Source organism: Pelodiscus sinensis, chromosome 1 (assembly GCF_049634645.1).
Source record: "Pelodiscus sinensis isolate JC-2024 chromosome 1, ASM4963464v1, whole genome shotgun sequence".
In the NCBI taxonomy this organism is placed as follows: Eukaryota; Metazoa; Chordata; order Testudines; family Trionychidae; genus Pelodiscus; species Pelodiscus sinensis.
In genome coordinates, this window is record NC_134711.1 from 186,460,193 (window position 1) to 186,487,163 (window position 26,971).

General features: G+C 44.0%; 1 protein-coding gene across 4 annotated transcripts in view; it reads right to left on the minus strand.

Annotated features, from left to right (window-relative positions):
- The window catches only part of VPS26C (VPS26 endosomal protein sorting factor C), a 75,101-nt gene extending 59,940 nt beyond the window's left edge, over positions 1-15,161 (minus strand). For 3 of the 4 annotated variants that reach the window (XM_075911823.1, XM_075911836.1, XM_075911830.1), the window contains exons 1-3: positions 14,925-15,161; positions 4,662-4,805; positions 3,907-4,056 (exon numbers count right to left, since the gene is read on the minus strand). In XM_075911823.1, coding sequence (XP_075767938.1) covers positions 3,907-4,056; positions 4,662-4,805; positions 14,925-14,981 — 351 coding nt within the window. In that variant the 5' untranslated portion in view covers positions 14,982-15,161. Of the gene's footprint in view, positions 1-3,906; positions 4,057-4,661; positions 4,806-14,552; positions 14,800-14,924 lie in introns of those variants that run through there. The other variant, XM_075911841.1, reaches the window with a different exon arrangement.
- Positions 15,162-26,971: the final 11,810 nt, after the last annotated feature.

Genomic DNA, 26,971 nt, shown 5'->3' on the forward strand with positions numbered 1-26,971 from the left:
GCATAGCTAACAACTGCGCATCCCTTATTTTTGAGGGATAGAGGGACCTACTGTAAAGAAGTCCCAAGTAAATGTAAGGAATCCAGAGGCTGAAGTTCAATTGTCTTTGGGAGTAGCTCTTGACTTCAGGTAGGTACAAAGAGAGCGGATTTAGATAATTTGTAGAAATAGGAATTTTCCATCTCTTTAAAAAAAAATTTATAGCTCATCCAAAATGACAGTAAATACATTGTTTATGCCCTATCAATAACAGAAATATTAAATAGTTTGAATAATTTAAGAGGATAAGATCTTTGGCTTTACAAAGTACGAAGAGAAAACAAATCTCCATATTGCTGTTTCTGGTTGGGGCAAAGGATCAACACCTTTTCTGGGCTGCTTTCTCAAAATAAATAAACCCTAGCAAGGTTAGCATAAAAAAATGGAGTGTTGTTTTTACAGACAAGGTTATTTTAAACTGAAAATGGAAGAATGATCACTACGTGGCTACGTTGAAAAGGCTGATGTAGGGATATTAAGGACTAGTTGACTATCTGATAAGTCGCTTCTCTTCTATCCCCTTGCTGCCTCTTATCAGATAGAAGCAGCAAGGGGGGGGAAGTGGGTACTTCAAAGCAGCAGCCCCGCATGGAGCCCAGATCAGCTGTGTGGCACTGCCCCTTTGAAACACCTCTGCAGCATTTCAAAGAGGCAGCGTCACCCTATCCACTAATCAAATAGTTGATGCAAAAGTGCATCGACTATATGATTAGTGAATTACACGCTACTTAATATCCTTAGTCTGATGTAGATTAGAGTGAGTATGCTCTGGAGAAGGGAAAAATAGCTAACACTCATGCACAAGACAGGCCAGAATGAGTTCCATTCTGGCAATATAGTTGCTTATCTTATTTTCATTCAAGGCTTATTTACAAATAGGTGTTCTCAGGCCATAAGTCTCTTGTCTGGTTTTTCCTGGTAAGTAACCCTTAAATATAAAATGCTTAATTAAAGATTTAGTATCCTATTGCTAGGTGGGTAGAAAAACAAATTACAAAAAAACCCACCTCTTAAAAGCAGACAATGAAGCTGAATGAGAAGTTATTTGCATGAATCCAGAGGATTCATAATGAATAGATACAGCAATTATAGTTATGATGAAAAATCCGGATAATATTTATGAGCTTAACAGTAGAAATAATTTGATGGAAAAGAGATATAAAACAATACTCTGAGTCAGATGACCTTTGAACTTTCATCAGTATGTTTGTAAAAAGTCAGAAAAAAGAATGAGAAAGATTCTACTTTCAAACACCTGGAATCAACAGAAAAGTCTGGCATGAAAATCAATTATGTATCAAAAGCACACACAGTAATCAACACCTTCTCCTATCCCTCAAGAAAATATGGTCCATGCTTGAAGTTGTTTAAAATAGGAGGCCAGATACTGCTCCCATTAAAGTCAGTGAATAATATACCCATTAATTTTTTCCAAAAATCCTGGATTCAGTTAAGAAGTGAAATAGGTGTAACTTGGTCACTCCCAGTACATTACTCTTCCAAAGCAGAACTTTTCCCTTACTATGGTGTTCAGTGTTGGCTTTCTAAGTTTTTCCCAATCTACTTTTAAATTATTCAGTAATTCAAGCAACAAGTGCTTTCTTAGAAGATTATTTCACATTAGCAGAAATCACTGTTACCAAAGTATTCCCTCATATTAAAAATCTCTTTACTTTTAATTGTATTCCTTGGATAACTCCCTTGATAAGCACCCCTACAATTAATTGCAGCCTTTTCTTTGCCATCTTTGTAGTTTACCCAACTGCACGCTTGACCAGCAATCCTGCAGGTGAATCCATATGGGTGGAGACTTTTGCCTGCATAGATGCTCCTTTGAGTCAATCAAATTCTGCCCACATGAATCTAGCTGCAGGATTGAAACCTAAGTTATCTCCTCCTCCCCCTAGAAATTTACCTCAAAGTCAGTCCCTTTCTCCCTAGTTTATGTCACAATCATGATAATCTTTTAACGGCCCAAGAGGCATGGAATATCGTTTTCTAGTTATTGTCTCATTAGTACTTTAAAAGTTTAAATTAATCCTGTTTTATCTGGGACATATCTGTGTATGCAACATTTTATAGTTATGCTCTAAATATTCTTAAGTTACATTTGACAGGTTAACATTGTTGATAAACACTTTAATCAAGAATGTTCAGTCAAAGTCTCTCAGTTCAGCTATAAAAGCAGCAGTTAGTATATTCAGAACAGTGCTGGAGGGTGGTAAAAAAGATGTGAAGATTTGGGTGATTTTAGTGATTTTTCACCAGCACTGTGGTGCAAAGCATTTTTCTGAATCTAATTTGTTTTAATAGATTCCTCTGAGCTTTATCTTGATAAACATAAAACTTCATGGATGGAAAAAAAAGTCTCCCACTAATACAAAAAAAGAAAAAAAAAATGTTCAAGAGCAGATTTATCAAAACATCTCCTTGCATCACATTAGCAAGCTAGCAAATCAATACAAGAGGAAACCACTTAGCCACATTAAGCCAAGGCCATGATCCAGACCTGGCATTCTGGGCTAGGACAGAGGAGATGCTCTTTTCAGTCTCACCCAGCACTTCCCTTGTGAGGAGTAGGAAAGTTCTCTTAACTGATCTGTTGGCTTCTGATTGGCCGGTGTCTCCTCCTAGCCCTTCTAAGCTTTGGGGGAACTAAGTCTTTTAGATAGCTTTACTTGAGTGGGTTTTCCTTTAGCTGGGGAGCAATGGAGGTAGTATCAGATTGCTGACACCTCCAGCAGGGAGCACAGAAGGCCTGACAGATCCCACCCCAAAAAGTAGTAAGAGGAAGTTACTCACCTTTTTGTAACTGACGTTCTTCGAGATGAGCATCCCTGGGGGTGCTCCATAGTGGGTGTTGGAGCATCTCATCACCTTTAGACTCTAGAGGTGCTGGGACACACCAACACCCACTGTGGAGCACCCCCTGGGACGCCTCTCAAAAAGAAGATCTGCTACATGAAATAAAGAGACTAAAGTAAGAGTTCTAACTCAGGCAAGGCACACGTTATAGTGATATACATACCATATCTTATTAACTATCACACTGTATTTCAAATTTGAACCTACTGAAGAGTGAAGTCCCAATGACACACAGCCTCTTCATTCGAAGTATATAAAATGGACCTACTTTTAAAAATAACCCCCAAGTATAACTGTGAAAGGGTGAAGAATAATATAGATGCCTTTTTTGTTTTTAAGACTCTTTTCAAGCAAAATCAAAACCACCCCTTCCCCAACTTTGTCCCTCAAGGCTGCATTTGCTGATATCACCTGTTGCAAGGAACACAGAAACCAAAACTACTAGTTAGTTAAAAACAATCTTTTGTTTTTAAAATGCAAGTTTAATTTTAAGTCTACATATATAGCCCGATAATGTTTTGCGATCTTAAAAAGGCAGTTATGTCATGTTTGGAAAGAAATCCAAAATGTTTCTCTTCACACAGGCCTTCCACTGTCTGAGAGAGACTAAATCCTAGAGACATAACTAATGAGACAGTTTTTGTTCTGTCTCAACAGCTATGAGTTGAAAGGAATCGTGACACTTTTTATTCGATTTAAGCCACGTAAAGTGCACCCAGATATTACAACGAAAGATGTTTGGGAAATATTTTAACCAAATAATATAATAATTTCTCTTCATAACTAGCTTTTCAGTTAACAGAAAAAATACCCACCGCTGGAACATGAATTTTAATGTAAAGGACATTTAAATTTCCAATTAAAGCAAAAATATTGACAACACACAGTTATGGTGCCATCAGATAGTTTCCTCCCATAGCACAATTACAGAAGTTTCTCAGAGTTCCTGCAGACTCTGTGATTTCATTACATTTTCCCTATAGTAAAAACAAACAGTCTCACCTGAATATTGACAAACACACCATGATATGTCTCATATAGAACTTTGTTGCCCTTCATATGCAATGGAAATTCAAAAGGAATTTCTGTTTTGCCACTGGGAAGCTTTCCTGGTTTTACCATTTCTATTGTACTGTTGATAACCTGAATAGGCTGTAAGGAAAAAAAATTGAGAAGTTTAAAATGAATCATTCTTCATAATCATTATTACCTCAAAAAGGCTCAATAACAAAGCCACATGAAACCCTATCAGCCTTTCCAAATATCTGAATATTCAAGTGTCTGTGTCCCACACAAACAATTCTCAAAGACCACTTTTACCATAGTGTGAGTTTGTAGTTAAAAACACTCATAAATCTGAAATGGAATTAAAATTTGTTTTGGTTGCTTGAAATGCTTTGTTGAGGAAAATAGGTCTCTCTCCTAGGTTTGGGGCAATTCAGATGAGGAGGTTTTGGCTCATCTATGCTGACGTGAAAGAGCATAGACTGAAGGAGGCATTCTCCTCAGAGTAAGTATTTGTTCCCTCCTCTAAAAAAATAAGCTATTAAGATGCTTAGGACTCACATTTGTAAGAGATATTTCATGTAACTGAAAATAGGATTCTCACTGCAGCTTTGCTTGCAGCCTTCACATTCACTTTATTTACAAGAATTCAGTTATATAGCCACAAAGTAGTAAAATTACTAAGGAAAAATTTGGTTTAGAACCCAGACATAATTTTTTGTGACCAAAGATCCAATCTACATATTTCTTACCTTAACAGAGTTATAGAAAGCTTCAAACACACCAACACTTTTGGCACTGAGCTGCAGATTCACGGATCCTTCCATTGTTAGGGAGACACCCTGGTGTTGAACTGCATCCTTACTCGTTATGACCACCACTCCAGAAAGAACTTCCTAGTAAGGAAAAGGTGACAATCAAAACATACCAGTTTTATCAGTTTCTTCTCTTGCTAGTATTATTGTAAAAGACATGAACAAACAAGGTACCACAGCTGGTGTTGCAAATGGACTGGAGATGAAGAGAAGAATGCAGGAGCAGCAATGTAAAAAGAATGGATACACTGAAAGGGACAAAGTTAGCAGGGTAGTAAAGATGATCACAAGAAGTTTGAACTGAATATAGTGGAGTCAGTGGAGGGATCAAAGAGGCAAGGACAGGAGAGTGTTGATGTGGTCAGAATGGGCGGAGGCTTAGCAGAAATATTTTGTATGGACTCAAGGAGGTTGATGTGGATCTCGGTAGTGCGACAGAGTAACTTACAGAAACTGAAGTGTAAAATGATGAGTGTGTAAGCTTCAGTTAGAGCTGAAGTTGTAATGATCTGATACAATTATACTTTACACCAGTTAAGAAATACAGTTACATAATGCTCACTGGTAGCTGTCAGAGCATCAGTACTTTTCGCTTATCGGTGATGAACAGAGTCAGTACTAGGGATGTTAAATTGTGGGTAATCAGCTAATCAAGTAGTTGATGGAATTTTGAGTAGAATAGTTTGACTCATGGGTCAGAGAACCTCACTCAGAAACAGCTGCTGGCCACTGCTAGATGGTTTTATCTGTTGCTGTTTGCAACTGGATGTGATCTCCACAGCACAGCAGTGATAGGGCTCTTCCCAGTCACCATGATGCTACATCAAATATTTCATCTTATCTAGCAAGCGTTATTACTAGGTTGTCCAAGGAATCCCCCCTCACCCTAAAGGTCCCACCCTGCCCTCATGGAAGTTCACAAGCTACTAAATTATGGATGTTAAATTTAGATTAATCAACTAATCGAACTGTCAATGTAATTTTCACCAACTATTCCATTAGTCAACAAGGGCGCCTCCACTTTTGAAGCCCAGGGTTGTTGCTACACTTCAAAGGCGAAAGTGCTGTGCAGAACACAGGGCCAGTGAGGGACTCAAGCAGTCCCCCACTGGTCCTGTTCTCCCTGTGGCATTTCAAAGTGGCAGTGCCACATGGAGCCCAGGGTCAGCGGGGGAGTCCCCAGCTGGCCCCAAGCTGCACATGGCATTTCAAAGCAGCAGACCCTGGACTCCAAGCAGCGCTGCTGCTTTGAAGCACTCCCCTTTTTCCCCCTCTCCACTGCCTCTGCCAGAGTCAGCAGGGGGAAGAGAGAAGCAAGTAATCGACTAGTGTGACAACTATCCAATAAGCATTTGCTTATCAGATAATCAACTAATCATTCACACCCCTATGCTGAATTCCAAAGTCTTGCTGAGTTCCATGGCTTTCTTGGACTATTTCTCAGTACATGACTCACTGAAAACTTTTTGCCTCGCACTTCTTGGATTGTTCACTTGTTCTGTAGGGCCTTCACTGACTAACGAAGCCAGAACTGCTTACCTATTCTTTAGCACTCTCTCTATATTTTCCCTGCGAGGTGTTTTCCCCATAAACTAGCGAAGTAATTTCTTGTTCCATCTGCCCTAGAAAACTTGTTGTTGAAAACACTTTGTGGCAACAAGCAGTTATTAGTACACAAATCCTTAGCCATTCTGTTACCGTATTTTCCGGCGTATAGGGCGACTGGGCGTATAAGACGACCCCCTATCTTTTTAATTAAAAGATAGGGTTTCATCTTATACCCCAGCGCCCCTCCGCCTCCTTTGCTCCCGGTGTCCCTGGTCTGCTGGAGATGGTCCCCAGCAGACCAGAGGCACCGGGAGCAAAGCCGCCAGGAGCGCCTGGGCTGCCCCCCCCCGCCCGCTGGAGCCCCTCCGCGGCTTTGAAAGCCTCGGGGGAAGCCGGCGGCGGGGCAGCCCATGCGCGCCTGGGATGCCCCGCCGCCGGCTTCCCCCGAGGCTTTCAAAGCCGCGGAGGGGCTCCGGAGAGGGGGCAGCCCATGCGCGCCTGGGATGCCCCGCCGCCGGCTTCCCCCGAGGCTTTCAAAGCCGCGGAGGGGCTCCGGCGGCGGGGCATCCGGCGTACAAGACGACCCCCGATTTTTGGGGGATGTTTTTTAACTTCAGAGGTCGTCTTGTACGCCGGAATATATGGTATTTCCCCCAAAATACACCCAGTTATTGGAGCTACTATTGTTAGATTTAGACTTAGAGGACTTGTCATTTATTTCCTCTCACATACACAGCTTTGGGGATTTATTATGGCAGAACATCTCCCTCTCTCCATCAGCTCACTAGACTCTTCGAATACTAGAACTGGAAGGGACCTCGAAAGGTCATCAAGTCTAGTCCCTTGACCTCACTGCAGGACCAAGCACCATCTAGATAGATGTCTATCTAACCTGCTCTTAAACATCTCCAGTGATGGGAGATTGCACAGCCTCCCTAGGCAATTTATTCCTAGTGTTTAACTATCCGGACAGGAAGTTTTTCCTAATGTCCAATCTAAACCTCCCTTGCTGAAATTTAAGCCCACTGCTTCTTGTCCTATCATCAGAGGCCAAGGAGAACAATTTTTCTCCCTCCTCCTTGTGACACCCTTTTAGATACCTGAAAACTGCTATCATGTCCCCTCTCAGTCTTCTCTTTCCTACACTAACCAAACCGAATTCTTTCAGTCTTCCCTCATAGGTCATGTTTTCTAGACCTTTCATCATTTTTGTTGCTCTTCTCTGGACCTTCTCCAAATCCTTCTTGAAATGTGGTGCCCTGAATCAGCCACAATACTCCAACTGAGATCTAATCAGCACAAAGTAGAGCAGAAGAATCACTTCTCTTACTGATAGCACTCCTGTTAATGCATCCCAGAATCACATTTGCTTTTTCTGCAACTGTCTCACACTAACAACTCATATTTAGCTAGTGGTCGATTATGACCCCCTAGATCCCTTTCTGCAGTACTCCTTCCTAGACAGTTGCTTCCCATTCTGTATGTGTGAGACTGATTGTTCCTTCCTAAATAGACTAATTTGCATTTGTCCTTATTAGACTTCATCCTATTTATTTCAGACCATTTCTCCAGTTTGTCCAGATCATTTTGAATTAGGACCCCATCATTTCTTGCTGAACGCTTATTCTTGTTATGCAAGTCTTCTTACAAAAAGGTATTTTCTAGGCTCAAATTCATTTTGTCACCTCAGCGGTTAAATATGACTTACAGAATTTGGAAGGACGTTGTATTAATGCATGCAAATAACTTGTTTAAAAATAAATATTTTTTTAGGTAGAAAAATGTATCAGTGTATTTTTATGCTTGTGTTGTAACTCCTAAGAAGAGTGTGTGACATTAATCTCCAGAAATGTAAATACACAGTGGTTCAACTAGTTACTGAGCCATCATTCTAAGTTAGTGTCTGAACCAGAACTGAACTGTACACACAGGAAATACCAATGAATCCAAACCGGAAAAGAACCAACATTTTTAATATTTCAACTTCTTGGTTTCATCTGACAATCTAATGTCTACACCATAAGTTTCCTGGGGCAGAGGACTGTTGTTATTACTACTCTAGCACAATGTAGAGATGTTAAATATATTGAATAGTCAATTAACCCCATGAATTCTTATAGGTTGCTTAACTATTCTATAATCCCCAAGGGTGGGGCTAGCATCCAGTGCACCCCAGCCCAATTCCCGAGGAGCCCCCTGCCACTCTGTGCTGCTGCTTCTGTTTCAGAGGCAGCATTGTGGGGTGCTAGGTGTGAGCTGGTCCATGAGGGGAGCCCGTTTAAAAAACCATATTCCCTCATGGACCGGCTGCCTGTCACCCTGTGCTGCCCTGTCCAGGGGAGCGGGGGGGGGGGGGGGGACAGCGCACTAAGTTCCCAGACCCGGCGTGAGCCAGAACTGAGCCAGGCTGCCTACCCACCTTGCTCTTAGTACACTTTAAATACAGAGCCACAGAAGGGGTAGGTCCCGGATCCTGCGCAAGCTGGGACTGAGCCAGGCTGTTGGCCACCCTGCTAAAAATGTACTAGCAAGGGGAGGGAGGAAATGCATATAGCCTATAGCATTAACTGATAAGCTCTCGCTTATAGTTAATCAACTACACTATTACATCCCTAGCATAATGATCCTCAATGGGGGTGAGTGGGTGTTAAAGTAGTATAAACAAACAACATAACTGTAACCTGTTTGCACTGCATAGTTGATACATGGTAGCTGCTAATGAAAAAGGACCACATCCTCTGAAAAGAAACAGAAGACAGGTCTATGCAGCACTTGAAAGACTAACAAGATGGTTTATTAGGTGATGAGATTTCGTGGGCCAGACCCACTTCCTCAGATCAAATTGTGGAAGAAAATTGGCATGACCATATATATGAAAGGGATACAAAAAAAAAAGTGAACACATGAAATTGACAAATCAGATTTTAGAAGGGGGAGAGAGGTTAGTGTCTATGAGATAATGATAATTGGGGAAGCTATCTTTGTAATGGGTAAGGTAGTTAGCATCTTTGTCAATTAATGCCCACAAATCAGACAGGTTCACAAAGAAAAAACAGTTTCTTGTCATTTCAACCAGACTGGGCATTGTCAACGACCTCACTACATGTATATTACTTCAAAGAGACTAACACCAGACTACAAAGGGAAACCTCAGAACTGTCATTCATGCTTAAATTTGACACTTTATGAATGGGCCTTAACAAAGATAAGGTGGGATAAGGTAGGGTGGGCAAGAGGTTGCCAGAAGGCCAGATCCAATCCACCAAGATACCAGATCCAGCCCATAGCCACCTCTCCGGAACCCTTAGGCAGAAAACAGTTCATATTTTAAAAAGCCATCTGTACTCCACTCCAGACAGCTGGAGAGGGAGAAGGGAGACTTCTCATGCTGTTCCCACCCCTCAGCAAAATCTCTTAGCTCCCACTGGCCAATCTCTCAGTTTCCAGCCAGTAGGAGACGAGAATTTTTGCTGGGAGCAGGGGTAGTGTAGGAAGCCTTTTCCCTCCTCATCCCAATCCCTCTTATGTCCAGAACAGAGCCCTACAGAGCAGCAAGCAGCCTGAAGCAGACAGTCTGCCTCAAGTTTCTGTTGGTAAGCACCTCCCAGCCAGAGTCTGCCTCTGGCACCCTCTGCCCCTCCTCCACATACCCAAACCCTCTATCCCCAATTCCCCACTCAACTCTGGCACCCCAATCTCCTGCCCCAGATCACAATCCCCTCCTAGCCTAGGTCACATCCAAAAACCTTGTCTTCCAGTCTCCTGCCCTAGGTCACAACTGTCTCCTTTACCCAAACTCCCTCCCAGACCCCATTCTCCCTCCTGCACCCTGAGCTCCCTTTTGCACCCAGCTTCCATCCCAGAATTCCTCCATTAATATCCTGGAAGAGTGTGGCCCTCGACCACTTTCCAAAATCTTGGAGTGGGCCCCCCGTCAACAATTATTGCCTACTGCAGGGGTAAGGGAAACCAACTACAGAATGAAGAGCCCACACTAGCAAAATAAAATAGCGACTTAAAAAGCTGAGTAAGATGTGATTTCTGAACAGCCTATTGGAAAACAGTTATTATATAGTACGTTCCTGTAAACCTACCCTCTTCCCAGTTTTCACATTTAATTGTTATAATGACTCGTTCCTTAGTGTAACATGGGCAGAATCTACAGATACGATTACCTGTCACTGTCACTTACAATCCCCTATTTTCAGTTGTTTATAACTAACCATTTAGGCTAAGATTCTCCGTGCCAGATTTCTGCTTGAGACTTTTTTCAACCATTTTCAGAAAAAAAAAAAAAAGTTCAACCTTCTCTGATAATGAGGTTTGTAAAAGCTACATAATTTTCCCTATGTTAAAAAAATGTTTTTAATCGTTTCTTTGAGGAGCTCTAAAGTTTTGCACAGGAACTTGATATCAGGGTGGTGTTGAGATTGGATCTACCTTTTTGCTGTTCCCATGAAAAAAACAGTCAATATTTGGCAAAATTAAGATACAGTTTTTAAACTGTGCTTGTCTGGGTTTTTGTAAGTATTCAGTGGTACATGTAGGAGGCTTACAACAAAAAAAAATCTCTGCATATTCCATCTGCATTGAGCATGCTGCAATCCCAAAAATCTCTAATATGTTGGTAACACTGGCAAGACACAGATAACATCATTGAGGGGAAAGGTTTAGTAGCAGCTGTTGCTGCCCTTTTCCCCTAGTGGAAGGTGGGAGCAAAAGTGTGACCAGAATTCGCCAACAGTTTCCCTTCCTTTACTACTAATCTGGTTTAACTACAGCATCTCTTAGTAGTTCATTCAGCTTTAAAGATTGGAAAAATACATGATCAGTATCAGCAAGGGACCATGAGTCTCAAATCTTCACTTATTTGGTGTTAATAATTTGGTGCACTTTACAACTTTCATTACTGAGCAAGGCCTTATGCCCCTATCTTTGAGAGCAGGCTAGTATCAACCTAGCAGCAGGTAGGCTTACCCGGAGATAAACCCACAGCACTGTGTATCAGAGCCCAGAACAGTAGACTTGGTGGTCACGGGGCTTAGGCTGTGGATCTACAAAATTGCCATGTAGACATTTGGGCTGAGGCTGCGGCCTGAGTCTCAGACTCGCTTTCCATCAGTCTCAGAGCCAGGGCTCCAGCCCAAGCATCTATACTACAATTTTATAGCCCTGCAGCTTCAGTCAAATCAACTGTTCCAGGCTAGCTATGGCCATGCCACAGGTCTTTTATTGCAGTGTAGACTAGGGATGTGAACAATTAGTCAACTATCTGATATGCAAATGCTTATCAGATAGTCAACATACTATTAACTTTCCACACACCCCTCACTGCCTGTATCAGAAAGAGTTCTCAACTGACCCGGGCTGTACGTGGCATTTCAAAGCAGCAATTCCGTGTGGAGCCCCTGGTCAGCTGGGGACCCAGAGTTCCATGTGGCGCTTTGAAACAATCCTGGGGCTATTGCTACTCTTCAAAGGTGGAGGCACCCTTACTGACTAATCGAATAGTCAATACAAATTGCATTGACTATTCAATTAGCCAATTAATCTAAATTTAACATCCCTATTGAAGACACATTGCTGTCATGGGCAAAAAAAACAAAACCAAAAAAAACTACCACCACCACCCACTTCATCAAACTCATGGTGTGGAAATTACAGATGCAGGAACAAATATACTTGCACATGGCCCTCTACTTTTCATGTGCTAATATATTTATGCCTGCATCTGTGATTTCCACTCCATATATGATGAAGGGGGTTTTGCCCATGAAATTTATGACCAAATAAATCTGTTAGTCTTTAAATCGTTACAAGACTCCTCATTGTTTATTCGAGTATCATTTGTGAAAAGTGTGTTTTGGGATTCTTTGGCATGAAAGGTGCTATAAATAAATGACATAATTAGCACTAGCTGATGTCAGCGTATTGTGTGGTGGTAAATGACTTTCTAAAAAAAAGAACAGAAAACCTGCACAGTGCAAGAAACTCCCATGATTAATTAAAACAGATTTATTTTTAATCTACTGACTATGCCTAGGGATTCCTGATCAAAGATTCATACAACATTTCTTGTACAGCATTTATTGTAAACCGAATAGCTCTTTCAACATTGTGTCCTCAGATCATTCAACTCCCCTATCTAGTCAGTGTACTAAAGGTAACTTTAAAGGCTATGTAATCAACAATTATTTTTAAGTATCAACATACAAGAAACACAGCCAGACCCTTACTTTAAAAAAAAAAAAATCATACTTGATTAATTATTTATACGCCAGAGGTAATTCTCCCTATTTTGGGCAAAGGGTTCACTCTGAAATGGAATTTGTTAATCAACTAAAGAAGCCGAATAAGGATGGACAGAAGCATGACAGCTTTGAATTAGTGAATAAAAACCCATTTAATGAAAGAGAGAAAACATTACTGAAACAATCAGTGGATGAGAAATAGAAAATAACCATTATTACAGTGATGTTGTTTGTACCCTATACTTAAAAGCTTGTGTACACTTCGTTTACATACCACATTGTTCAGTTTTAAGAGCATTAGCTCAACTAAAATCTGACCAAATCACCACCTCGGCCAAACTTCTCATACATTTGTTTAAAGATACTTGTCAGATGGTTAGAAATATCCGCTAAAGTGAAACATTATTTATATATTGCAATAGCCAAGTTATTAACGTCTAGAAAAAGTTACATCTGAACTAGGGATGTTACATGGCATTTATTCATCTAATCAACTAGTTGATGGAATTTCCATCGACTAGTCAATTAGTTGATATGGTGGGGGGGGGGGGGACTGCAGAGTTGCAGCAGGGTTAGCTGCAGGCCCTAGGAGCTAACACATCTGCATATTTGCCTTTTAAACATATTGAGAGCCAGGCTCTTAATACATTTAAAAGGCTGAAGCACGGCAGGGGGGAAAACCAGACAGAGCCAGGACAACTGATTTCCAGCTCACACCCTGTCTCCTGCCATGCCTCTGCCTCCCCACAGAAATGATGGAAGGGGAACTGGCTTTAAAGCCAGCTTCCTCCAGCAACGGCTCCTGCTTTCCCTCCCTCCCCTTGGTGCCAGCAAGGAAGGCAGGGAAGTGACAAGTCGTCTAGTTGCTTACATCCCTAGTCTGGACAGGATCCCATGTACAGTATTAATAGGATTATGAAGCTATGCAAACAGCCATACAGTTGTGCTACAGAATCTAAGCTTCTGTTCAAACAATTATAATTCTAGACTTCATGGCTATGGAAAATAACTTTGAAAACATGTCCTGAGTGAAAACAAGAGTGACTTATTTATGGGTCTGCAGATAGCTTGCAACAATCCTTCTGAAAGATGAGAAATGTCTCCATCTCACTGGGGTGTTTGTCCCTAAAGTTTAGTTATGATTTAAATGTGAGCAATGATTGCTTCTGCTAAAAATAATCAGCAATGAATAAAACATCAAGTAAGCATGCTTAACTCTTTTACTGTTTTTTTGTATGTAGCTGCAGATAGTAAAGCAATTACTGTTAATGTATATTGGAGTGCAGAAGCCCCACCCCAAATTAATCACCGGCATCCCAAAGCAAAAAATAGAGATATGCTACTCCAATAACAAGAGCCATAATTTTCTATGCTCTCTGTCAAAAGAGAGCATATAAAATTATCTTAGTTTTTTTTCCATTCAAGAGTCTGTGGTATATAGAAAAAATAAGTTTGGGTCCACATAAAATACATACAGTTTAGTAACAAAATAAAGACAGATTGATTGACAGTAGGTCATTGAGTTTGAAGGAGACTTTGAGAGAGCACGGAGTGCATAAATTGATATGTTAACCTTTGCTGGGGAGCAGCCCACCACTGGCAGAGGGCTGCTGGCTCCCAGCCTATGCAGCAGCATAGTGCAGGGATAGGAGAGGGGGCAAAAGCTGCAGGGGAAGGGAGGGAAGAGAACTGCCAGGCTGGCTCCCAGTGCACATGGGTTGGGAGCCAGCAGCCTTGTGGGGCAGGAGCAGTCCCTGTCCATGGGGGCCACTCCAGCCTGCTCCCAGTTAATCAGTTAACCATTTAAACTTAACATGTAACCTGTTTAATGAAAAGGTATTTTACATCTCTAGTATAAATCCAGGGTCCCAGTGGCATAATGTGCCATGCGAAGGGCATAGTCCTGTATTTTGTTTCTCCTTAAAATAACAATGCAGGATTTCCATAATCCCACCTATTCATTTTGCAACAGATAAGATAATGGGCTAGGCAAAAAGTTTGTTGTTGAGAAACCACAGAAGAACAAAACCTCTTCTCTCTTCAGAAAATCATCGGACTGCGGGCGCCCGCCTGCCTAACTGGTCCCGTCGCTGGCAGGGCGGGGAGGCAGCAGCAGGCGCCCGAGGGCGAGGGGCAGCGGCGAACCCCTCCCGGCCGCTCAGCGCCACAAACCGGCCCCTCGGGCTGCCGGCGAGAGCGGCGCTGGCCAGGCGCAACGCCGGCTTCAAACAGCCGCGCAGGCGGGGCGCCCCCCCCCTCGGGGCCCGGCTACGGGGACGGGCAACGGGCGCCGCCGGCGGGGGGGGCGGGGCAGGCGCCGGGCTCCGCAGGCAACGGCAGCGGCGCGCGGGCACCAGCCATGACCCCGGGCGCCAGTCAGCGCGCGCGGCCCCGCACTCACCCCGCAGCGATAGACCTTGTTGGCCCGTTTGATCTTGATGTCCAGAGCGGTCCCCATCGCTTCCCGCGACACCTTAATCACGTGACTGCTCCCTGCCCCGAACTGGGGGGGGGGGGGGGCTGGGCTCCTTCTTGGACGGGCCCGCCCCCTGGTACGCGCCGCTTACATCCGAGTCGTCAGCACCTCCGCTTGGCCCCGCCTCCATGGGTAGGCCTATAGAATCTCGTGGCGGTACCACATGACTCCGCCCACCTCTTGGTCGCCATAACAACGGTGGGAGCAGCGGCGGCGGCGGGACTCTCTCCCCCAAGTTCCCTGCGTCACAGCAGGGGCGGAGTCGAGCAGCTTCTACCAATGGCGGACTGTGGTTACCAGCATGCAGCGCGACCTCACAACACGCAACGTTCCTTCCGGGTGCTACATACAGAGTCCTGTTGTTCGTTCCAGCTTCCGGGTGAGGCAGTGCATGCCGGGAGTGGTAGTAGGTGGCGGAGCCGCGTTGACTGTCGGGAGCTGTGGCGCGGCTGAAGCGAGGCGAACTAGCGCGGTCCCGGGGCTGTGAGGGGCGTGCGGCTGGGGCCGGGGTGGGAGCAGGGCGCTTGGCTCGCAGGGTCCAGTCGGGCTGCGCTCCGGCTACGCAGGGCCCGGCGCGCGCTCCCTGCCTGACAGGCACGTGCGTGTTTCCCGCGCCAGGCTGCTGCGGGCGGGGAAGTGACTTGCCTAAGACACGCCCCTTCCATGTCTGCTCAGCGCTGTTCCAGTGGTTTGGTCATTTTCTCTCTGCCCTTTGCACTTGTCTGGCCTAGCATGAGTCATGTCCTATCAGAAGAGTGATAGAAATGTAGCCCTGTTAGTCTGGGGTAGGTGAAACAAAAAACAGCACTATGCAGCACTTTAAAGACTAACAAGATGGTTTATTAGATGATGAGCTTTCGTGGGCTAGACCCACTTCCTCAGATCAAGTAGCGGAAGAAAATAGTCACATATGGTATATATGGTTGTGACTATTTTCTTCCACTATTTGATCTGAGGAAGTGGGTCTGGCCCACGAAAGCTCATCATCTAATAAACCATCTTGTTAGTCTTTAAAGTGCTAGGTAGTCCTGTAAATTGTCCTATCAGAAGGGCACAGGCGCCCTTATCGACTAATCGAATAGTCTATGCAAATTTTATTGCCTATTCGATTAGCCAGTTAATCTAAATTTAACATCCCAAGCAACTTCCGCCAACATAGCACTGTTAACACTGGCACTTTTGTTGGTAAAAGTCAAGTTGGTCAGTGGTAGATTGTGAGAAAATAAACACCTTGGCCTATAGAAGTTTTACCAACAAAAGTGCTACTATAGGCACCGCTTATGCGTAAAATCTTTTTGATATCAGTAAGATCAGGATGTGCCCATAAATGATTTACCAAGATCTTAGGAAATCTGTACCTGTACTAAAGTAGAACACAGGTCTCCTGAGCCTGAATTTTGGACTTTGTGATATTATTATTCCTTTCTTGCTAGGTTCCAAACATTAAGTGCAACTGTTAAAATATTACAAGCACAAAGCTTATGATTCTCAGACTAATTGTAAAATTGTTCAATTGCATTTTAAATGGTGATACACATTTTAAGGCCAAAAAAACTGTGTGTAATGTGTGAAAGAAATTATACTGTACATTTCTCAACTTATGTGTTTGTTGCATCAACATTTTCAATATAGAAAGGAAGATGCTTACTAATTTCTCAACCATTTCTAATTAAAAGTAATTTTATGCTTTATTGTGAATTCTATCCTTGTTGATTTAGAACTTTTATGAAGAATCAATCTCTTGGTTATCCAAAACTATATCAGCATAAGAATTTTTTTGAATAACACCGTTTTTTCCCCTTGCTCTCCCATCAAATGCCTCTTCGATCATAACTATATTACTATAGCAACTATGGTAACATGTATGAAACGACTATATAAACAATGGGACCAAATATTTAAAATTCATGAGGGGAACAGTGACATTGTACTAACTTTAAACTTGGTGCTTGTTACAGACTGCCAAGTGCATTATAAACTAAGCACACCTCATGAAAAGGTAAATCAAGTGTTTGTGTTGACAATTTTAGGATCATAATATTTTTGTCACAAAGTGTACTAGTCTTACATTTAAATATTGTCTTCATCTTAAATGCAATAAAAAAGGAACAGTTAAGAAGAAATAGGAGGTGACTTGATAGGATGATAAATTGTGTGAATGTGAGTAAAAAATCTTGGCTCAGGCTTTAACAAAGGTTTTGGAGAAGCTTATCTAGTCTTCTACAATATGACACTTTTCATGTGTTTGACCTGTTTGCTTTCCTAACTGTGACGGCCCAACACACCTGCTGGAGCATAGGTTCCCAAACTGGATGGGGGAGGGGTTGTGAAGAAATTCGGGGGTGGGGGGGGGGGGGCGCGGAGAAGGCAAGAAAGAGCTTGATCTGTCCAGTAAAAAAATTCAGAAAATAGCATGTGAAATGTCCTTTTATTACACTGGTCCTGGGAATTAATAAGGCTGTGACTGTGTGGTTGTTGTTGTTGTTGTTGGGTTTTTTTTGCTCAACAAGTTTTGCTGCTATTGGGGGAGGGGGACCATGAGGGTTTCTCAAAAATCAAAAAAGGGGCGTGATGCTGAAAAGTTTGGTAACCACTGTGCTGGAGGCTTTGTGGTCCTGCCATACCCTGCCCCAGAAAAGAGCAGTAGAGAAGTCCTCAAAGATCCCTGGAGATGCTGTATGAGAAGAAGCCAATCAAGAGAGCTACTGGGCCACAGCCAGTCAGTTTCTCACTGGAGCTGTAGGAGTGTGGATAGCTGGCTGGCAGAATTGCAGATCCCCAGAGTGATGATGCAGGAACCATACAGAATGAGAAGGAGCCCTGAGTTGTGTTCTGGGACTCTATTTTGTACAAAGCTCAGTGGAAAGGGTGAAGATGGCCCAGGGAATCAGAATAGTGGTGGGAATTGAATTAATGGACACAGCAGACAGCTGCTACCATGAGAATTCCTGGGCTGGGACCCAGAGCAGTTAGCGGCCCTGAGTACTCTCCCCCCAACTTCCCATTAGTGACATTGTGTTGATGTTTCAGAATAATTCTATAAATAAATTGTCCTCAGCATCTCACAGCTAAAGAGCATTAAGCCACTGATCTTGGTGGAAATATTGGACCCTAGCAACAGCTTGCTGTGATGTCATATGCGAGGCAAGAACAGCACCTCAAGCAGTGATGGGAGAATGCACACCCATGTAGCTTATACTGTACCATTTTATATGAAGCAATGTGTGCCAAACCAAATCCACATCTAATTCCACTCAATGGACCTCTACAAAGAAATTGACACATCAAACACAGGAATGGTGTGATAATACTAGGCTACTACAGAGTAAAAGGAGCAAAGACTTGATCCCATAGCACTGACCTCTTCAAAGTTTTTCCAGTGACTTCAGCAGGATCATGGCTCAATTGAAGAGGAAAAGGACATTATAGGAAAGCAAAATGAATGAGCAGAAATAAAAATTTAAATATTATAAACCGAAATACAGTAAGAGAGGAACAAATCACCACAGTAGCATTAAAATAATATTTTAGAATATAAAATATTCTGAACGTGTCAAACAGTATAAATTATTTGGACTTTCAAAAAGCATTTTCTAGCTGCACTAGAGTCTGTAAAGGATACTAAATAGGGTGTGACATTAATACTCTAATTCAGGGGTGGAGAACCTAAGGTTTAGGGGCTGGATGCAGCCCCTGGCTTGCCTAGATCTGGCAAGGCTTGGGGCACCCCCCGCATTGGGGAGCCTGTGTTGATGCTCCAGCCCCCTCGCTACCACCGCCCCATGGGGCTGGAGCACTCAAAATCTATTAGGGTATGTCTACACTTGCCCCATAGTTCGAACCAGGGAGACAAATGAAGCATACCGAAGTTGCAAATCAAGCGTGGGATTTAAATATCCTGTGCTTCATTAGCATAATCACGGCCAGTCACCATTTTAAAATACCGGTCGCCCGATTCAACTTGCTGTGTGTAGACGCGGTAGTCCAATTTAAAACCCTTCCCTCGAATTAACTGTTACTCCTCATTGGATGTAACAGTTAATTCGAGGGAAGGGGTTCCGATCGACCTGGTGTAGGTGCTGGAGGAACCAACTAGGGATCATGCTCCTCTTGACTTGCTGCTCACAAACAGGGAAGAATTGGTAGGCGAAGTGGAAGTAGGGGGCAACCTGGGCAGCAGTGATCATGACATGGTTGAGTTCAAGAACCTGACAAAAGGAAGAAAGGAGAACAGCGGAATAAGGATCCTGGACTTCAGAAAAGCAGACTTTGACTTCCTCAAGGGACTGATAGGCAGGATCTTGTAGACGGAGCTTGGTCCTGCCTTGAGGGCGGGGGGCTGGACTCGATGACCTCTCGAGGTCCCTTCCAGTCCTATGATTCTATGATTCTATTCTATGATTCTATGATCTTCTGGGAGGCTAATATGAGGGGGGAGGAGTCTAGGAGAGCTGGCTGTATTTTAAAGATGTCTTATTGAGGGTGCAGGAACAAATCATTCCAGTGTGCAGAAAGAAAAGCAGATATGATAGATGACCAACTTGGCTTAACAAATACATCTTTGGTGAGATTAAATACAAAAAGGAAGTTTACAATAAGTTGAAACTTGGACAGATGACTACGGAGGAATATAAAATATTGCTCAAGCATGCAGAGGTATAATCAGAAAAGCCAAAGTGTAATTAGAGTTCCAGCTTGCAAAGGATGTGAAGGATAATAAGAAGGGTTTCTACAGGTGTGTTAGCATCAAGAAGGTCAGGAAAAGTGTGAGATCCTTACTGAAAAGGGAAGGCAATCAAGGGTATGTTTATGCTACAGAGTTTTGTTGGAAAAAACGGCTGTTTTTCCGACTCAACCTGAATGACATCCACACTGCAATTGTGTTCTTCCAAAAGTAAATCAAAAGAACAGAGGGGTTTTTTTCCCCCAAGTGTTGGTAATCTTTCTACAACGAAGAAGCCTTTTTCCAAAAGAGCACTTTCAGAAAAAGGCATGTGAGGACAGGGAAGAGGGAGGGTTTTTTTGAAAGAAAAGGAAAAAGCACAACTGCCCTGGTGGCCACTCCGTCCATAGTAATCATAGCTGAAATGCGAGATAGTGTCCACATTGAATGGACGCTATTTTTCGAAATAGCAGATTGCTTTTTCGATATGCTTTTGTGTGTGGACACTCTCTCTCCTTTGGAAGAAGTTTTCTCAGAAAATCTCTTCCAAAAAAAGATTCTTCCGAAAGAAGCCTGTGGTCTAGACATAGCCCTAGTGACAGATGATGTGGAAAGCTAAAATATTAAATGCTTTTTTTGGCCTCTGTCTTCATAGACAAGATCAACTCCCAAAATGCTGGACTGGGCAGTAGGGATGTTAAAATGCATTTTTGGGGGGGCTTCCGCCTGTCCCCTTCCCTGCATTGTTGACTCTGTATCAGAAGCAGCAGTGGCAGGGGACGGGGGAGGCAGCTCTGTGGGAGCCAGTATGTGCGGGGAGTGGCAGGGAGTGAGGAGGTGCATGTAACTCTGCATGTTAACCAATGAGGACACACACACATCGCTACTGGGCAGCATACTATGTGGAGGAGGCAAGTAGCTCTCAGTGGTGACAGAACATCTTAAGGACTATTTAGAAAAGTTGCACATGAGGAAGTCCAGGATGCTGGATCTAATACATCTGAGGTTGTTGAGAGAGTTGGCTGGTGATTGCAGAGCATAAAAACTGGTGTTACAAGGTCAAGAGCTGGAAGTTTGGGAACTGAGTGGTAAATGGTAGGGCCATATCTACTAATATACAAAATATGCAGGTGTGGGGCACCAAATTGCCCAAACTTCTTGGTACCCCATGCAGCTGGGTGCTGCATAGGTTGTGGTGGTCACCAGCCCCGTCCACCGGCCAGGACTCTGACCTCCCCAACAGGCTGTACCTAGCCCCCCCTCACCAAGTGGCAGCACAATGTGCACGCAGGCCAGGGTCTCAGGGTGTCTGTGTAGCTGGCGGCTGGAGAGAAGTGGCAGTTTCCTCTTCCAAGTGCCACTTCTCTTCAGCCGGCTGTATGGCGGCCCCCTGCTCCTCCAGCCCATGCTCATGCAGCTTGCTACTACCCACACCTCCCACCTGCTCCCCTGAGGCTGTCAGGTGTGCCTCCCTCCCTATCCTGCTCCTGCCTAGTGTTTCCAGCTCCCCTGACTGGATGGACCAGATGCCATTTGCAGCAAGGGAGTCCTCTTTTAATGGGGTCACCAAGGCTGGCTTAGACTTGCTGAGGCCCCGGACCAAAGATGAAGTCTGAGCCGTACCACTCAGAGTCAAAGCTGAAGCCTGAGGGCTTTGACCCTAAGCTGCAGGAGATTTGCAGGCCTCCTTCCTGTAAACCTAGGCTTGAACCCATTGGGCTTTGGCTTTGCCCCACCTCGGGCAGTGGGGCATGGCCAGACTCAAGCTTCAGCCCTGTCCTCCATGGTCGTGCAGTAATTATTGTTGTCAGAAGGGGGTTTCAGTGCAGTGAAGGTGGGGAATCTCTGACCTAATGGTAGCTAAAACAAAACTGAACTCTGAGGTAAAGGAACTGCTACTCTCTCTGTCTGATGGGAGCAGTTTCAAAGGAACTGAGGGTGGTTTGCCTATGCAGCACTAGTTAGTCTTGAGGCGGAGAATGTATGTGGGGTCTGAACAGATGTGGCTACCAAAGGTCTCCAATGAGAGGTGCAGGGATCTACAGTATAGCACCTACAGGATGAAGAACTTACAATTGTTTGCACAACAAATATGTCTGTGTTACTGTGTTAAATGGGAGCTGATCTTCAGTTGAGTCAAACAGGCTATTATGTGTATTGTTTCCTTTGGAGGAAAGCAAACCTCCTATTTCTATGAGTAGCCAATTAGAGGCTGGATATCATGGGAATGCTTCAAAGGGGCCAGAACTAGGGTGCATTTATAGTTAACCTGCAAGGCAAAGTAAAGTCTGGCGTAGCCCTGAGGAGATTGTTTGGGTGGCTTGTAGGTGTCAGGGCCAGACACCCAGTTAAACATCAGCAAGTCTCTCTCTCTCTCACTGGAGCCAGAAAACTTAACTGGATACTCTGAGAACCGTCAAAATTGCATAAAATAAACATTTCCTATATAAAGGATAGAAACCCTCTTATGTCAAGGCAAAACTTAATCATTAACAAATGGAAGATTTAGGAATAAAAAATTCTGTTTGGCAAGATATTCGATAATTTCCCACTGTAGGGTTTCATGTAACATCCAGTAGAGTCTCAAGCCCTGTCAGACAGCTGAAGACTAGACTAGACAGTCTGTCTACTAATCTGGCTTAATATGACAATTCATATGTTCCTGTGTTCTTCATTTACATACGTAATAGTTTTTTCTCAAATTGGTAGAACAAATATCTGATATCAGATTTTTCCCAGGAAAGGGAGAAATCACCTTATCCTTGATGATCAATATTAATCTACATTTTAACTCCCATCTCCCTATACTAACAGGTGTTTCTCAACAAAGTTTCAAGCTGGCATTAAAACACCCTCATATGTAACACAAGAAATGAAACTTTTCAAAAAATTGTAACCTAGACTGAAGAAGGAAAGAAAAAAATCCAGTAATGAAACTGATACTCACATTTTTAATCCAATAAAAATAATTTCTGGGACTCTAAATCTAAAATTAAATTCCATAGATTAATTTTTATCCACTGTTCTCTTCTGCTAAATCTAGGGAATGTACAAATAGGCATGTAATTTGAAGTATGTGAGGGACTGGATATTTACAACTCCACCCGTCTGATTGGCGGACAGAGACAGATAATATAGCACCCACCTCTTTTTTAGCTTTCTTGTTAGGCTAAAATAAAACTAAATAACTTGACACCCAAAATAACTTTTTCCTTTGGCATATTATCCAAATATGGCAGGAGCTGATGTAGTATCATAAAATATTGATTGACTCTACCAGTTTGTGATAACTGAAACCTCTTTCTAGCCTGGAATGATGGTATTGTAAAAATGGAATGAGGAAAGGTACTGAAATGTATATACGCATTCAAATCAACTTGTCTTCATCCCATTTTTAAAATACTACCATTTCAGCCTGAAGTAAGATTTCTGTTATTACAAACTAATAGACCATATACACACACAACACAAGATGATCTTGGCTCTTATTAAGAAATACATCATATTTGTTATGCATCTATGAGATGCTTTTAAATGACAATATTTATTAGTCTGTTCCTGTTTCAACAGATTTAGGGCTGGATCCTTAGCTGCAGTTGAGCAGTGCTTGTTATGGCTGAGAAAGGGAAAAGTGAATTAATCCTTTAAAGGCTTAGTTAGGTAGTTTTGCACTACCAGGTGATGCAAAGCAACCATAGCACAAGGCAGGATACGGCCTTTAAATGTAGTCTACAGCACTCTAGAAAAATCTGACTGTCACCTCCCACGTGAATAATGGGGCTCAGTCATCCAATTTCTTTCTTCAAGTTACAGTATGGATCAGGGGTAGGTGAGAGCCTCTGCCTGCTGGATGTGGCCCACCAAGCCAGTTGATCTGTCCTGTGGCCATCCAGACACTCCCCTGCCCCCAGGCCAATTGAGACCTGGGGACAAGAGAGCGCATGATGTCTCCTTCCTCCACCAGCGGTGCGAAGTGCCTAGCATGAACCGCCAGCTGTTTTGAAGAGCTAGTGGTTAACTCTAGGCGGGGCGTGTCCTTTGCAGGGTGGGGGCAGAGGCGAGAGACTTTGAGCGCTCCCGTGCTCCCAGGCCAATAAAGGTTTGTGGGTAGGAAAGCACGGAAAGTGTTCTGGCCCCACCCCTTCTGGCTGAGGTCTGCCCCTTCCAGGATAGCCCAAGGCCGCTTTAAAAATTGGTGAAGTGGTCCCCTTTCTAAAAATATTGCCCATCTCTGGTATAGATAGACTGTTCTGTATGTGTATTCTGCAAAGAGAACATTCAGGGGGGAATAAAGGCGAAGTCAATACATTAATTTAAGGTAACAATATAAATGATGGTATAGAATGATTAATGGAGTGGGAGGATGCTGGAATAAATGCAGTGACTAATGCAGTGTTTGCCTAGGTCAGGAATTTTGGAAACATGCTTTCTTGGACACGCCAAACCTGGATGCACTACTACTCTATGAACTATGTCGCAGTGCAGGGGAGTAAGGAGTCAGGCCCAGACCTAGAGGACAGGAGCCACTAATTCAGTGCAAGTGTGAGGCAAGCTTACTCTCCAGCTTCCTCAGCTGGAGCTGAGAGAGAATTTATAGAATAATGTGGGATGCAAAAAAACAAATAAAAAATGCAGTTGGTGGCTGCCGTTGTAAAATTTTTGAACTCATTGCCCTAGGGGAGCCAACAGCTTCTGTGGGCCCTTGGGCAAGATGAGAGGGGCCTGTGCTCCATGCTCCTGCAAGGGGCAGGACCTTGGGCAGAAGGGGCAGGGTCCGAGCAGGCAGCCCTCTACACCACCTAGAGCAGGGGTGGGCAAGAGCTTGTCAGTGGGCCAAATCTGGCCCGCCTAGCTCTTTTATCTGGCCCGTGTGGTAGTTCTTGACTCTGCTCCCTAACATGTTGCCTGGAAGCCGGGACGCACGAGCCCTTTCAACTGCTTCTATGTGAAGGGCTTGTGCCTTCCCCGTGGCTGGCAGCAAATGGCAGCCGTGGGGAAGGCGTGAGCCCTTTAAATAGAAGCAGTTGAAAGGGCTCGCAGCTCCCGTGCCTCTACTGCACTGCCTGGGAGCTGGGGCCACGCGGGCCCTTTCAGGACTTCCTATTTAAAGGACTCGTGCCTTTCCCATGGCTGCCAGGCAACAGCCACAGAGAAGACATGAACCCTTTGAATAGAAGCTGCTGAAAGGGCCTGTGTGTCCCAGCTCCCCGGCAATGTGCAAGACTGCGAGCCGCAAACCCTTTCAATAGCAGGAGTTGAAAGAGTTTGCAGCTCCTCCTCCCCACGCCCCCGCTAACACGATGCCTGGCAGCCACAGGGGAGGAGTGAACCCTTTTAACTCCTGCTATTTAAAGGCCCTGCCCCTCCGCCAGAGGCCCTGCCCATTCCGGGGTGGCCTGCAACACTTCCGAAATTTTTGAAGTGGTCCCCCCTTGAAAAAATTATTGCCCACCCCTGGCCTAGAGCAGAGTTCCCCCATCCTGCCTCAGAGCCACATAAAGCACATGGTGTGGCACCTTGGCAGTGATTAAAAGGCCCTGGGGTAACCGCCCCCTTTGCCCTCCCTTGTGGGTGGGCCTGCACTGCCCTAATGAAGGGAATGTTTAGGCTGCGGAAGGTAATCTTTGGCCTTAGGCACAGAGTGACATGAGGCCTTGTCTGGTCTTAGCCCCACCCATTTAGAGTTGTGGTGGTAGAAGGAACCCCTATCAACCCAGAAATAAAGTGACATGGGGCCCCTTTTTCTCTAAAGCAGGAATGGCAGCAGGGGCCGCTTATGGGGCTCTACAGAACAAGCATCCAGCCTTGTTCCAGACTACTGTAATGATGGATCATAATGGTAGCTATTTAATTTGAGGTTTCTGGGTTCTACAAAGAGACACGTATAGCTCTGGCACCTGTTGAATATATACCAATAGCTTACCCTCTTTCCCACCCTCCCCCCCAAAAAAGTACTTGACTTCTCCACAGGTTGGATCTAGACTACAGACAAATTTAATCAACAGCTTAAGTGCATGGAGAGGCCATGCACACGGAATGAGAAGCAGGCAACCCACAACTTCAGGAGACATGAGCGAGAGAGAAAGTCAAAAGGGTACATTTAAATCCATTTAAAGTAAAATCTATGCCAAATGCTTGTCTTAGTTTTGCAATTTGAGACATTCAGCATACTGTCTGCAGCAGCGAATGGCATTAGTTCAGATTGCAATATAGTATCCATTGTAACCTTCCTTTTGCATGATTTACCAAAAATTATGTGAACTGGAACTTTCCATGCTTGGTCTCAGTTCAAAAAGTGAATGTTGTTGGAAAATGTGAGCAAAATCAGTTATTAATTATATGCTGATAGGAAAATACACTTTCCACTATGTTTCGAACTCTAACTCAAAAGCTGAAAATTGGTTTGTGTGTGACAGGGAGTTGCCCTGCACTGGCCCTTTAAGGGCAAAAACCCAGCCCTGAGGGAGGGCTGAGAACGAAGCCCCAGCTGAGGCAGCTCTTGCTAATAAGGGCCCAGTGGGAGAGGGGGGACTATCTAAAGAAGGGCTCTGAATAAAGAGCAGGAGGGACCTGGCTGCTTCGGGAGCACAGCTGAGCAGGGAAAGATGAGCAGGACTGGGGAAGCTCGGGCCAAGCTAGTTCCCAGGGCCTGAAGCAAGGCCTGAAACGGTAGGCAAAGACAGCAGGTCCACACCCCTTTGCCAGTGCTGAGTGGCCATGACAGACTGCAGTTTGCCCCTGAGGCAGGGGCTAGATGAAGACTGGCAGTGGGTCACTGAGGCAAGGTGGATACAGGGGAACTGGGTGCTGCTGGGCAGGGGAGGCTCCCTGGAGTGCAAAACTGGATATACATCTACTCCCAGAAGGGGGCCCAGAGACACTGGAGTGGGCACTGCTGGAGGGCAGTGTCCTGAAGAGAATAACAATATTATTCAGTGTCCTGAAGAGGACGCTGTGGTCCAAGAATGACCGGGATCTGGATTAGAGAGGGAAGCGAACACGGGGAGACACCAGCTAAAGGGAGGTGTCCAGTGGGTTGACAAGCTAATTCCCAGGGCTATCGGCTGGAGGTGCCAGGGTGGTGAGTCTGCCTTGTGACAGAGTCATTAAGGAAGGAAAACAATCCAAGATTGGAAAAAAATCCAATTCAGTGTTTTTATTTTTGAGTTCTGAACAGTTAAAACAAAACTGTGTGTATTGAGGTAGTGACACATTTTTGTTAATTTTTTTCGGGCTGATATTTAGCTAGAGTTGTTCAGAATGGGTGGATACTGAACTACTTCAGTTTTTAAGTACCCTTAATGCCTTA